The sequence below is a fragment of the Perca fluviatilis genome, chromosome 10 (assembly GCF_010015445.1).
Source record: "Perca fluviatilis chromosome 10, GENO_Pfluv_1.0, whole genome shotgun sequence".
Taxonomy (NCBI): domain Eukaryota; kingdom Metazoa; phylum Chordata; class Actinopteri; order Perciformes; family Percidae; genus Perca; species Perca fluviatilis.
This window is the reverse complement of record NC_053121.1, coordinates 28,583,322-28,597,670: the sequence shown is the minus strand read 5'-3', so window position 1 is coordinate 28,597,670 and position 14,349 is coordinate 28,583,322. Positions and strand designations below refer to the sequence as shown.

Sequence of the window (14,349 nt, the reverse complement as noted above, 5' to 3'; positions counted from 1 at the left end):
GATTCATAATGAATGACATGTGACTAATATGTTCTCGGTTTTATTTACTGTGTTTGAGAAATGTATGCATACATGCATGCGTGTGCAGTGTTTCCTCTATGTTGATTTGGAAGTGGCGGCATTAGAGTCTACTTAGCTAATCATCGCCGTTAATATGTGATAACGCCGGTTTATATCGCATTCTGTGTGTGGTCTGAGTGTTTATATGTAAATTTAAATGTAAATAAATTGTAAATATATTAAATAGATATTCTTATTGTATTTATCTTTGTTTCTAGTAGACCACAAACACCAACACAAACAACAGCAGCTCTGTTAACCAGGGGCCCGTGTCAGGAAGGAGGTTTAACTAACTCTGAGTCTAACCCTGATCTCTGAGTTGATTTACCCTGAGATGGGAAACTCTGAGTTTTCGGTTCCAGAACAGCTGATTTGAGTTGATTCAATCAACTCGAAGTAGGTTGACTCAGAGCTTAGCGGATGCACCACCACAATAAAAAGGCAGCATGAATGGAGCCATGATACTACGATTCACCATAGTAACAACCACAAACAAACTGGTCGGCGGAAATACTCATGCGCGCAAACAGCGAGTTTGAACAAATATTTAGTTAAAAAAGCAACACAGCGGCTGCTGTAAAACAGCGAGAATTGGTGTGGGAGAAAATTGCTGCTCGAGTCAATGCATAAGCATCGACAGCGTATTAATGTCATTTAATCACAGGTAACCTATAATATTACTGGTGAAAACTGGAATGGTATTAAACCTTTTCATTTGAGGTGCAAACCTGCGGGCGAAAAAGCTACTACTAATCCCATTCTGAGCCTGCAGCACCATGATCATTAACAGAAATATAATTTATAATCATTTAATTCTTTTTAATGGCTCTCACTGGTTTGTGTCCAGGGAACACTACAAAAACGTTTAAAAATGTTTCAGAGCAAGGCACACTTTTCTGACGGCTCTGCGTACAGTGACTTTACTAATATGCTCCGCATCACCAATGTTGCCGTTTGCAAAACACAATGCGACACAAAGAATCTGCTGGGATGTAAGAGCATGTCCACGATGGTTGATATTAGTGATATGAGGACGGATAAGGTATCTACGTATCTGATGGACTGTGAAGAAAATACCTCTCAAGTTGGTTATCTGGAAATGAAAATACATTTCATACATATACATATCATCTCCCGACGTAAACTCTCTTTGAAGTAATACAGCTTCTTCATCAACGGGATCGTCGACAAAAGGACATGCAGCGTTTGAGAAAAAAAACATTTTATAATCTGCCTAACATAAACCAATACGTTTTTTTATTCATGCAGATAAACTGTGCTAATATGCGCCTGATACAGACTGAATGAATGAATGAGGAAATGGAAGAGCGCTGTGTCAGAGGGGAGAACACTGAGAGAAACTCGAGGTTTCTTGAGGAAAACCTGCTCCCGACCAGGTTAGGTTCACAGGCTCAGTTACCATAGTAACTGACTCTGAGGTTAAGTTACCTCTCTTTCTGAAACAGAAAACCCAGAGTTTCCCTCATCTCAAGGTTAAAAAACTCAGAGTTTTCACTAAACCTGCTTTCTGAAACAGACCCCAGACATACTCTCCTCTGGAGCCTGATTCTTTGACCGGAGTCAAGTCCATATCTGCCACCTCAACCAGTTAAATTGTGGGAGGTCAAATCCCTCCATTTCACTGCAGACATAATGCCCCCCGCCCCCCCCCGAGCAGGTTTGAAAATCGTGACCTGTACACATAATAAATGTACATGAATCAATAAATCCAAATAACGTGACTATTTCATGACCTGGCGTGAGACCGGGCTGGTGTGTGTGTGTTTGAAAGCACATGACTCAACCTCTCTTTGTGTCCATATTTGTGTCTGTTTATCAGTATTTCCAGATACAATGTGGTCAGCGCTAAACCTCTCTTAAACGAAGCCAGAGCCAAAACAATGAACTCACATTCTGTCACCGTAGCAACGCCGGCCATTACCCCAACAACAACAACAACAACAACAACAACACACTCTGCTGTTTTGTTTACAGGCTTTCCGGTCCATTGGGTTGACATATGGTGACCCCTTGGTGGACTTCAGCATCTTGACATTCACCCGGTCACCGAAATCAATGTGTTCAGCTTTTCTTCCAGTTTCTTTTAGAAAGTTCAATGATGTTACTTAGCTTGTAAACCAGTTTTTGGATATAAAAAGGATTGAATCTGTTTCACATCCTTTATTTATATGAAACACCAGAGAAGTTAGTGGGTGCAGCCAATGGCAAGTATTGTACTGGCTGATTCAAGTTTTGAATTTGAATGTAAGAAACGCCACGCGCAGCACTCTACAAAACCAACACAGACTTTCAGTCACATTGATCAGTTCACATTGGCTCTGAACCTTCTAGTGCCTTAACAGTGTCACGATTAACTGTTAAATGCAGGTCACTCGGGGCACTAACTTTTCAATTGTTCACTTGATTAGACAATAACACTGATTCGATCTGATAAAGGCACAATATATGATCCAAATGTAAACTAAATCTCAACTCATCACCAAAATTGAAAACACGACTGGAAGCTGCTCCCCAAACTCACAGAGCTTTTAATAAACTGACTAAATATAGACAGATTTGTTTGCATGAGAAATGTTTCGAAAGAAAGAAGTAAGCAGAATGTAATAACACACAGGTCCCACACTTCTGTTGGAAATGACGTGTATTAACAACTGGGAGCAGCAAATGCGCCTTTAGTATCTGCTAACAGTATTATACTAAGGGCACTACACTACTATGCAACAGAATAATTTCTTCTTATTCCTTTCTGCCCCATTCAAAAATTCAAATTAGAAAGTTAGACTTATCAGTTACCTTATGACAAATAGTATCAAGAATGGGGTTTGATTGGGGTCTTATCTTTAGTTTACTGAAAATTCAAATATATATAATTTATTTGGTCAAAAACATTACAGCTTGGGACTATAACATTATGGCATCATTGCTTAAAGTGATAGTTCCGAATTATTTAAGTGGAGTTGTATGAGGTACTTATCCATACCTACATTAGATGGCGGTCGGCACGCCCCCAGTTTGGAGAAGCAGGCAGGAGTACAGACACGGAAGCTAAGCAATGTACTGCTGTAAATAGGAGCAGCTGCAAAACTTAGTTTAGCCACCTAAAAAAAGGACCACCCAATAAAAAACATTAGTTTAAGTGTACACTATATGTAGAATATTTTTCACCACTTTACCTTGCCGTCAAACAGCCCTGTTTAAGTTTACATGTGGGGAAATGAAGCCATTAATACACTGACTATGTATGGATAAGTATCTAATGCAACCCTACTTCAACAAATCCATACTATCCCTTTAGTTTGTGTGTGTCTCTTACTGTGTACATGATAGCTAACGGTCTCATGTTTAAATAATATACTGTATACATAGATATTTAGTAAATTCTATATTTATCTTTTTAAATTAAATGTGAATTGACCGTATACGTTTCAGAAATTGGTTACAGGTGTGCTAGTTAAGTCAGTTTTGTCCCTTGGTAACCAAATTACAACAACGTGATGATAGTGTATAATTTCCAAAAGGTCTCAGATGAACACACCCATTATACTGAACTTCAGACTCTGGTTCCCATCCTTAAGAGATTTATTCTATCCACACGCCATCGTTATTACCACTGAAATATATGGGGTGCTGACACTACTCCCAGTTTCCCACCACAATATGGACATCTTCAACTCCCACTGCAGTTGCAGCAGGCACGTGCCAGACTTGCCTCTTTGGCCCAAGGCTCTCGTGGTGCTTCTTCACTTATATTCTCTTAGACTCTCCTCTCCCCAAGTTATTACAGCTTCCTTTCAAACAACATAAGACTGTTTGTTTTCTTACACAAACACACCATCATCTTGTACCAGTTCCATTTTGTTTTTAAATCAAAACCTTAGTCTTTAAGTGCTGAAAATATAAAGCAAAAATAGGCCATCCTTTACATATAAAGTTGTGCATCGCTGCAGCAACAGAAGAGGCAATAATGCAATAACACAAGTTGAGACCATGGACAGTATACGTTTGTGAGAGTCACATCTGTCTCTGCATCAACAACAGTTCCCAAAACACTAAAACTGTATTGTACAGTAAGAGTGACAACATTCACTCACATTCAGGCAGCAAGATATCAAATAATTTTGATATTTTAGACAAAAGAAAACCATAGAAATGACACGAGAGAAAATAAATATACACTTGCCATAAACATACAGATGAAGTCTGTGTGATACGGCCGAAAGCTTGATCTGGCTGTTTTCATGGTCAAGAATGAACTGTGAAGATCAACTTTTGAGCCAACATGGCAGAAAAGTCCTAAAAGTGCTCAGAATAACAGAGTTGATTAACAAGTACAAACATCCATCACAACTGAGAAAATTTGTGTGAGTGTAACTGGACCTTGGAGTGTTTTGTCTACTGGCAGATCTACCCATCTATACGTCATCAAGATACATACATACTACTACTACTCATAATAACTTGATGATGTTAATTCCTGTGGGGCAATTCGAGGGTTGGCAATGCGTGGTCTGTTGCAACAGAGCAACAGACCAGGACATGGTTGGGATTCAGGGGTTTGATCCAGGACACTGCAACAGTGTGGATATCTGCAGACACAGGAATATAAAGGATGGTTTTTCTAGTGAATATGGCACCCTGCTGCCTTCTGCAGTGACCATGTAATGTGCTTAGGCTTACACTATGTACATTATGTACGTACCTGTTAATCCACCTCATGAATTAAGCCAGCAGTACTCTGTCCCAGGGACCAAAATCACCCACTTCAGCAATATTGCTCATGCTGCTTCCTTCTTATGTTTTTTCTCTACTACCCTCGATGAAACTGAATACAGAACAGCACTGCTCGCTGTGCAAGAGTTATGAAGGCGGTGATGAGTTAACCTTCCCCTTTTCAAATGCCACTGACAGAAGCAGACTGGATTCTGAAGTATAAACAATAAATCCTGGAAATTGAGAGAGGTTGATTAAGGGCAACTGGTCTGTGTGTGTGTGGGGTGGGTGGGTGTAGGTGTGTTAGTTTGTGTGACCATATGGAAATTATTAGATGTGGGCTGATTCAGCATGCTGGTACATATTTGTGTTTGCACGTGAGTGTGTGGAAAGCTGTCTGCCACCTCCAGTTTCAGTATGTCAAGCACCACACCCTCAACCTACAGACACACAATGCTGAAGTATCACAATTTAAAGTAAATGGAATACATCACTGATTTGGTTCTGTAAGAATCCAAGTTCATTAGTAATATACAAACCTAAAATTACCTAAAAAACATTTTGAAGGTTTGAGATTTCTGTTAAACCCTGACCCTATGCCATCAAACACATCGTCTCTTTATATCTTAAAGCTTATTATTACTTGATATTTTGTTAAATGATGCCTCAACTCGACTTTATGAGTCCCTGAAAAACACATCAAATGAGTTATGCAAATTGACTGTGACACAGGCAATATAACTTCCTACATGAGTTTAAAAGCAGTACTGGAATTGGATCTAGCAGCTCAGCTGCAATTCAAAAACCTGACCAAGAGATAGAAATACATTATTAGCCTCATAAGTCATATTTGTTAAAAGAGAGGTCTACAGTATCACACTGTGAAATTACACTCTACCCACTAAGCTGCACAGGACCCCTGGCAGTGCATCTAGAACTGCTGAATACATTAGCCAGTTAATAGGCTATACCTAAAGAGTAGGAGAGAGAGGAGGAGGACAGTGGAGGAGGGAGAGCCAAAGTCAAAGGGCATGAGGGAGGCAGGGAGGTCACTGACAAACAGTATGAAAGTATTGATAGAAAAGTGAAGAAAGTTGAAGAAGGGAGTGGAGCAAGAGGAGGAAGGAGGGGGAGGAAAAGGGAGAAAGGAGGGGGGAGAAAAGGGAGAAAGGAGGGAAAGAGGGAGAGGAGAGAGAGGGGTGAACCTCCTGGAAGACATAAATAGGCGAAAGAAGACTTAGAGGCTCGCAGTCCCTCTCCTCGACAGCCACATCCACCGCTCTCCTCTCCCCTTCTCCTCACCTCCAGCCCTCCTCTCCACTCATCTGCTGCAACCCTCCATTCATCTGGAACCCTGAACAAAATCAGTGAGTAGTTTCTGCAACACATCTTCATCCTGTCGCCACATTACAGCACAGAGATCCTTACATTAATGGAAATGTCAGCTGTATTATAGAGGGCTACCAAGTATGCAGGTATAATTACTGGCAATTATTTCTGTAACAGGAATTGTATGCAATCATATTTAAGTGAAAACAAATTCAGATGGCGTGATCAACTATGTGACAAAGAAGTGTGGCTGTAACAGATTGTATATGGATGCAGTGTGTTATATTTAAGAGAAAATAGGGAAATTAAGGTTGCAGTGAAATGCAAACATCTGCTGTTAAACACATCCTGCTCTACTTTTGTGACAATATGTAAATTGCAATAGCACCCACTTTCATTTAATCAAAAGTGTAAATGAGTAGATTAAGAGCAAATCTTTGCCTGCACATTTATTAACAGAATTTCATATATTAAGTAGTCTACTTGATTAAGCAAACTGCATATCACTCTATTTGCATGCTGTCCATGTTCATACTTCTTAGAGGCAAATATGTGCTGCTGTGATGTGCTTAATTAAAAATGAATGCCCCAATGGGGACCATTTAGCTCTTCATTAATCAGGGACTGCCCACACATATATATGAAAGACTTTTTAATTGTATTGTTAAAAGAGAAGAACTTGAAAGAGAAGACCCAAACTAGTCAAAAGTCATTGAAATAGTTCAGGGAGGTAAGCTATGGATGATATAATGAAGTATACAAAGTTAGGAAAGTCAGCCGACATAGCTTTATTCTATGAGGAAGGAGTTTAGAGCAAACAAGACTGTAACTACTACAACAACAAACACTACTAAATGAATGCAAGATCTCCTTTTGCCAATCATACACTGCTCAACTGAGTTTACAAGTCTTAACATTGGAAAAACAGTGGAGAAGGTTTAAATGAGAAAACTTTCCCTCTGACTCACATGCCCCACTTGTTAAACTCGACACTGATGCTGCAGCCAGCCGCTTTACCCTTTCACCAGTTCTCCTTGTCAGTCTTGTCATGACCAGATCTGACTGCAAAACAAGGACAACTGATAACTAACGGCAAACTTTTTAAATGCACAGGGACAGACGTGAAGAAATCCTCTTTGGCAGAATAAAAATAGTTGAATCCTTAGAATGAAGACATTTATGATAACAGCTAGTAAAAGTGCTCCAAATCAGACATCTTGGGGTGTAGCAGCAGCAGCAGTAGCAGAAAGCATGAAAAAGTGTTTAGTATGTGGTGATCATTACACATGATACATCACTGAAACATCACTAACTTTTCTCCTTTCTTATCCTCCCTTTCCTACCTTCAGGTCCTTCATCCTCCCCCAAATCAACCCTCATTATCATGGACACCACAAGGAACATCCTCTCCATCTCTGAGGCACTCTACCACCTGATTGTCGTGATGCTGACACTGGGCCAAGGCGTTCATTCGCTGCCTGTTCCTACTGACGTCCCCATGTGTACAGCCTCAGAAACTGCCCAGTACAGGCTAACGTTTTCCGGCAAGTGGACCCAGGCAGCTTTCCCTAAACAGTATCCTGTCTACCGTCCCCCTGCACAGTGGTCAAACCTCATTGGTAAGTGCGCAGCAAACTGGTGTCAAATTGTATTTCATTGGTCCCAGTATTGGCAGAAGATGGGAAACAGTACTGATTGTATGAGTAACAGGTAGCTAATTTAGGAATAGTAAATACAAAGAAGCAAAATGTCCTAGTTGGTCAGTATATAATACAAAATATGAAGTTATGTAACTTGATTAATATCAACAAACAAGAAATACAACCTTATTGGCTAATGCAGTTAATATAGATATCTCTGATAACTGACTACTACCTGTTGCAACAACTGGCTTCATTTTCCTCTCTCTCTGCTCTTAGGGGTGACCCACAGCTCTGACTACCACATGTGGCAGCGTAATGAGTTTGCCAGCAATGGAGTGAGGGAGTTTGCAGAGAAAGGCGAGGCCTGGACGCTTATGAAGGAAGTCGAGGCGGCCGGCGAACGCATCCAGAGTGTTTATGGGATCCTCTCCGCTCCCGCTGTTATGGGGGGCACAGGCCAGATGAACACTGAGTTTGAGGTTTTCGCCAGGCACTCCTATGTAAGTCTCTCAACGCCTGGTTTCCTTCATTCGCAGTCAGGGCACGGAGTATATCAGAGGCCTCTTTCTGATGTTCAGAATGCTTTCCTTAGCCTAGGTCAGAGGCCTAAAGGATTTCTAAAAAAATTTGCCAATCACAGCTTTTATTGGACCACAGATTTTTTTTTTCTTATATTCATGTGTAGTTTTAGCCATTACTCTTTTAAATATATTGATATTATCCTACTAATAGACACAGCCTATGAATCAAGTGCACCGATCATGAAAATTTCCAGTTTGACCATATTATAAACTGATTATTTAGAAGTGAAAATTTAAGTTTTTGTAATAAATATCAGCCCAACTGTGCAATGCACCTAGCAGAGGTCCTAACTGGTACAACTTTGACCCACCATACTTACTGTAGTTGAGCAGCATACCATTATAATGGACATTTTAGGTGCATGCACTGTTGTTTGACTTCCAAGTAAGTGTTTTACATACCTGGGTTAAACTAGATCAGGGGTGTTGTTACCACAGTTGAGGCTGTTGCATGTCACGGGACTACGATTATGAGAAACACAGCCAAAACTATAAAAAGGAGGCCAGGGTTGTTAAAAAAACATTTGTTAATGCCCCAAGTGTATTTTAAGCCAAGTAATAAGTTGTCACACTACTGCTAATTGTTGATTATAAAAAAAAAAAACATTAGATTATAAGAAAGAGCCACATTGTGCCTTTTTTAACTAGGCTGATGCAGCAAAACAGTTAATGCTACTATAAAACCAGCTCCAGGCTGTTATTTTCCATATCCTACACCCCAAAGAGAGCTTCCCAAATGTAGCAAGCTTAAGTTATGTCTCTACAAAATTGTGTAAAACTCTGCAGGATTTGACTGTTAAACTTTCTACTAAAGAGTCTCAGGGTAGGTCATAAAGTTGGGGACATGTTGGACCAAACACAATGTTAGGCTTGGACATGAAACGAGACAGAGTGAGGAGGAGGCGAAAGTGTGTCTTGGAGGTGAGAGAAATGGAAAAAGGCCAGTTGGAGGCAGAAGATGCTCACCAACACAAAACAAACTGATGCTGGTACTTAAATAACACCACATGTAGTGAGGTGAGTGAGTTAATTGGACTAGGAATAGGACTGAATACACATCTGACAATGGAAAGAATTTGGAGGTGTGGATCTAGAAATAAGTGAACTTACAGACCTCTGTAGCCCACTCCTCATCTCTACTTGAGGATAGTGGCTTAAGGCTACAATACCCACTACTAGCATAACACATCTAAACCAAACTGTCTGTGGGTATATGTGGGTATATGTGGCACGTTTTAACAAGAAAGACAAATGCATGAAGTAAAAATCTCTCTGGTTCTGCTGCATCAATTTAGATACTTCTTTTAAAAACTGATTCCAACAATGTTATGGGAAAGCAAAACTAAATTGGTGGAGTACTTTAGTACTTTACAGGAAAGTTGTGACGAGGTTTTGTAGCCAAAATCAGGTTAATAAAGTCCAAATTTTACTGTAACTTCAAAAGGAATACATTTTCTTCTAGCAGTTCCTTAGCTGTTAAGTTAAATGAATGGATAGATCAAGTATATAAATTAATGAATATGAATGTGCAATTAAATATTATGTGCATTATAGCTTCTCTCTATTTATCTCCATCCCTCACTTCAACCAACCTCCTCATTTCTCCCGGTCTCGTTTTTTCCTATCTCTCTATGTTCAATCTTCTCCCCACGGTCTACTTCCTCCTCTTTATCTGCAGCTGTCGTTTATGGTGCATCTCGTTCCAAGCCCGGACTGGTTTGTGGGTGTGGAGAACTTTGACCTGTGTGATGGCGACCACTGGAAAGAGAATGTGTCGCTGGAGCTTTTCCCATTCGATGCAGGAACTGACAGCGGGTTCACCTTCTCTTCTCCCAACTTCGAGACCATCCCACAGGACAAAATCACACAGGTGAGTTAGCCTGAGCCAAGGGCAACATCCATCAATCTAAAGCCAAAAATCACTAATCGTGTAACCAGGGACATGAGCTAAACATTGTTGATAAAAGTTGGCAAGGAGGTCCACATTGTTTTATACCACTTGTGTGTAAAGACGAAGCTAAATCAAATGCCTTGAAGGCTTTGTTCATCCTAGATATGAAAGGTTCAGGACACTGTGTATATAGTGGAAAGTACAAACTATTATCATCATTATCACCATTTGAAATTACTCAAGACACAAAGATCTTATTTGCCAAAAATGTATCTCTTTAACACAACTAAAGGATGTCACATGTACTGTGTAACAGTTGATGCCTACTTTTACAAGGTTATTCCTTGTCCATTTCCCCTCCATAGATCACTTCTTCCTTCCCTAGCCACCCTGCTAACTCCTTTTATTACCCCCGCCTGAAACACCTGCCGCCCATCGCCAAGGTAATGCTGACCAAGATAAAGAAGACCAATCAGATCATCAGCCTGCCTGTGGAGCCCACCCAGTCCAACCAACTGCCAACAGGAAATGAGATTGAGGACAAGCTCATAAGTAAGTAAATACTCTAAATTTTGCACTGGGTAAACTGTGGAATGTTGATGACAATAAGGCCCTTGCATAATAACAGTCATAAATGATTGATCACAAAAAAGAAAAAGAAAACTGAATGGTGCTGTAATTATGATGACTATACTTACATAGAGGACAGATGTGGTAATTAAGTCAGCCCTGTGTTAAAACAGTGCAAGGGGTTGTCTTGGTGGGGGTAACAATTGATGACAAAACACTGCACAACAGTTTATAATGCTAACATAAGAGATTTTTTACGGGAACTCTGGAGCTGGGGACTTAGTCTTTTCCTGACTTAAATGAAAGCATTTGGGAACCATTACAGGCCACACACAAACTCAATTACTTCCAACCAGAAACCAGAGAAACCAAGTGAAGATAGGGCATCAGAAAATGCCAGGGGCACATCTGGCATCCAGTGGAAAACTCTAAAGACGAGACTGAGAAAGTGAGAGCGCATTTTAAGAAAACTAGGTAATAATTCTGTACAGCAACATTTGAGTCGTGACCCAAAATAGGATACAGACACTTATGTTTTAACGAGATCTGGATCCATAAGGTGAAGCTGGGTTTTGTTGGTGTTGGTTCCCAGACAGTTAAAATTTAAGACTCTCTGTTGTACATATTAGTGGTAACAGTAAAAAAGACCAACTGCAAGTAAGAATAGAAAGAGGGCTTGGAAAAATTAAGACAATCAGTGTGTTGAACTAGAAGTAAAGCCAACAATGCAGTATTCAAAAAACCTGACTCAGACTGTGTGACTGATATTCTCCAAGGAGGGGAAAAATAACCTTTTATAAATAAATAGATCACCACAGAAAGCCTAAACAGATGACATGACCAGGAAAGGTTTTTTTTGGGACAGGAAAAATGAAATAGATAGCGTGTCAACCTGGCAGTACAGCTAACAGCACAGTAATCAGATTTAGTGTTCAGGTAGACTGTAAAGGTTTGACGAAGCATCACAGACTACGAGTCCGTTCCCCTGACTACCCCACAACAAACAACAGAGAGGGGCCAGGAATCTGTTGGGGTTTCCTGCCTTGATTCCAATGCTCCACCCTACCCCTCCGTCTGTTTTCATCCTTCCTTCCCTGCATTAATCCTTCCGTCTCTTTTATGCCTTGTCCCCAGGGCTTGAGCAACATTTTTCATTATAGATTAGAAAACACCATCGGTTTAATCTGTGAAATACAAAAACATAAATCACCTTTGCTTCATCTTACAGCATTGCATCACCTTATCCTTCCCTCTGTCCTTAATAGAAGGGAGACTTGACTTGCTTGGTCCATCCCTCCAGCCGGCAGTCTATCCATGTAGCTTCCGTATCGCCTCCCATCCTTCTGCTTTTCTACTCTTTAACCGGCAACTAAGTCTGTGATACAGATCAGCTCTACGGAAGCTCACAACAAGGTTGGCTGAAGTAGCCTAGCAAGTTCACCAAAGGGAGAATCAGAGCAAAACAAGAAAGACAGGATGTAACATCGCACTTCAATGATGAGCCTCCTTTCACTGTATTACAGCTGAGGTGCCTTTTAGCAAGGCTCCAAATCCCTATCTGCTGAAGTTGGCTTATTAAGTGATAGCACTATTTACTGTGAGGCAGGGCTGCACTAACAAAGTTATGAGTGAGCAAACTCACTCATAACATGAAGGTTAAAATTCAGAGTCACACTTACACGTAACTCCAGCAGCACAACCACTACCAAGAATCAATCAAACAAGAAGCCATGTGTTCATAAAGAGCTGCAAACATTTTCCCCCTCATGACTACTCCCCCCCCCCCCCTTTCCATTCAAACCTATTAAAAGAAACTAACAATATACTAATTAATACTCACAAATATAAAAAAATTTACCACTTACAAACAATAAATACAGTAGATTGCAAAAGGAGGAAAGACACAAGCTAACTCTGCAACATTACGAACCAGCCTAAATGTTAATGTGTTATAATTCCCTCCTCTTAATGCAGATACCCCTCTGGACTGCGAGGTGTCAGTGTGGTCTCCTTGGGGCTTGTGCAAAAGCAAGTGTGGAGACTCAGGTGTGCAGCACCGCACACGCTACATCATTATGCACCCAGCCAACAATGGATTAGCCTGCCCCCTGCTGGAGGAAGAGAGGAAGTGCTTCCCGGACAACTGTTTATGACTAGGCCAGGAGAGGAGGAAGAAGAAAGAGAGGAAGGAGAGGAGAGAGAAGAAAGAGAGGAAAGCCAGGAAAGGGAGGAAAGGACGAAGACAGAGAAACAACAGTAAAAGGTCTGCGGCTTATTCACATGAGGCATAAATGTGATGAAGCGGACACCCTTATTTCCTCCCTGGCTATACCCTCTGTCTGTGGAAATGACTAATGTACTGATTGTCTGACTGTTACATTGCAGAATGCCTTATCCTCAAGACACATCGATAGATCTGACAGGACTAGAGAGGTGTAGTTTGGCGAAATAGCTATTAGATACCACTTCAGTTTTGGCAGATTATCTAAATTGTCTGGGGACAGAACAACGCTGTTTTAAACATAGACATCAACTAAAAACACATTTACACATTGTAATTGGGTTTTAATTGGACATTTCTGAAGATCACACACACTTGTTTGCCCACAGTGGATTATAACTCCCAGCAGCTTCCATCAAGCAGATTTGGAAATAAATCAATATACAGTAAATGATACTTAAGATCTAAAATCCCTATATCCAAGAAATACTTAGCAGAAAATCATAATAATAGCAGCTCTGGCACAGGGAAAAACATGATGCATCAATAGTTCCATTAGCAGAAGTATAGAAGTACAAGCAGAAAAGTGAGTCAGACATAGTAATGTACGGTCCTCCCCGCATTCAAAACATAATATTCACAGAGACATTAATCGTTTTCTGAAAACAAAGAATATATTTATTAACAGGATTTTTGCCTGTGGTGTACAGTATATCAGATCTGAAAGTAATAAGTTGTATGCCTTTATGATATTGAAATATTAGTTCAAACGTTTTTTGTAAAAAATAAAAAAAAATAAAAGCTAAAAATGTACAAAAAAATCTATGATTCCTGTATGGCCAATAAAGTTATTGTGACCTCAGTGATAACAGTTTCTTGCAGAGAGATTGCATTTACATTATATATATTTGGAGTCTCTTTGCCAAACTTCACATAATCAGAATAACAACTGAGTTTTCCATTTTAAAGATTAAAATGCTTCTTTAGTGCCTGACCTTATTGCCTGATCTTTAAATTGGAACCCCAGATTCGGGCTGACTTGCATATGGGTTTCGAAAGAAATGACTAACACTGGGGCTGCAGGATTCAATTGAGTGAAGATAGAAAAGCTTTTAACTGGATGACCTGGGTTCAAGCCCCGGTGTTGGCTAGGATTCGCCCTGATGAAGTGTTGGTCATAAAATTGATGAATGTACTGACCAACTATTTAAAATAGTTCACCAAATGTTGATTTACATCACGAGGACTGAAATCTCACAGAGCACACTTCATGCTGTGATGTCCAGTGCAGCATGTCCCACCCCAACCCACCCACTTTCTCAC

The 14,349-nt window shown here is 40.2% G+C and overlaps 2 protein-coding genes across 2 annotated transcripts in view; one reads left to right on the top strand and one right to left on the bottom strand.

The window, feature by feature from the left end:
* Positions 1–14,349, bottom strand: part of maea (macrophage erythroblast attacher, E3 ubiquitin ligase) — a 99,610-nt gene that overhangs the window by 83,442 nt on the left and 1,819 nt on the right. The window lies entirely within an intron of this gene.
* spon2b (spondin 2b, extracellular matrix protein) lies at positions 6,052–14,262 on the top strand. Its single transcript, XM_039812773.1, has 6 exons — positions 6,052–6,158; positions 7,470–7,739; positions 8,040–8,263; positions 10,023–10,214; positions 10,601–10,787; positions 12,780–14,262. The coding sequence occupies exons 2-6, from the start codon at positions 7,505–7,507 to the stop codon at positions 12,956–12,958; spliced, it is 1,017 nt and encodes a 338-aa protein (XP_039668707.1). The 5' UTR covers positions 6,052–6,158; positions 7,470–7,504; the 3' UTR covers positions 12,959–14,262.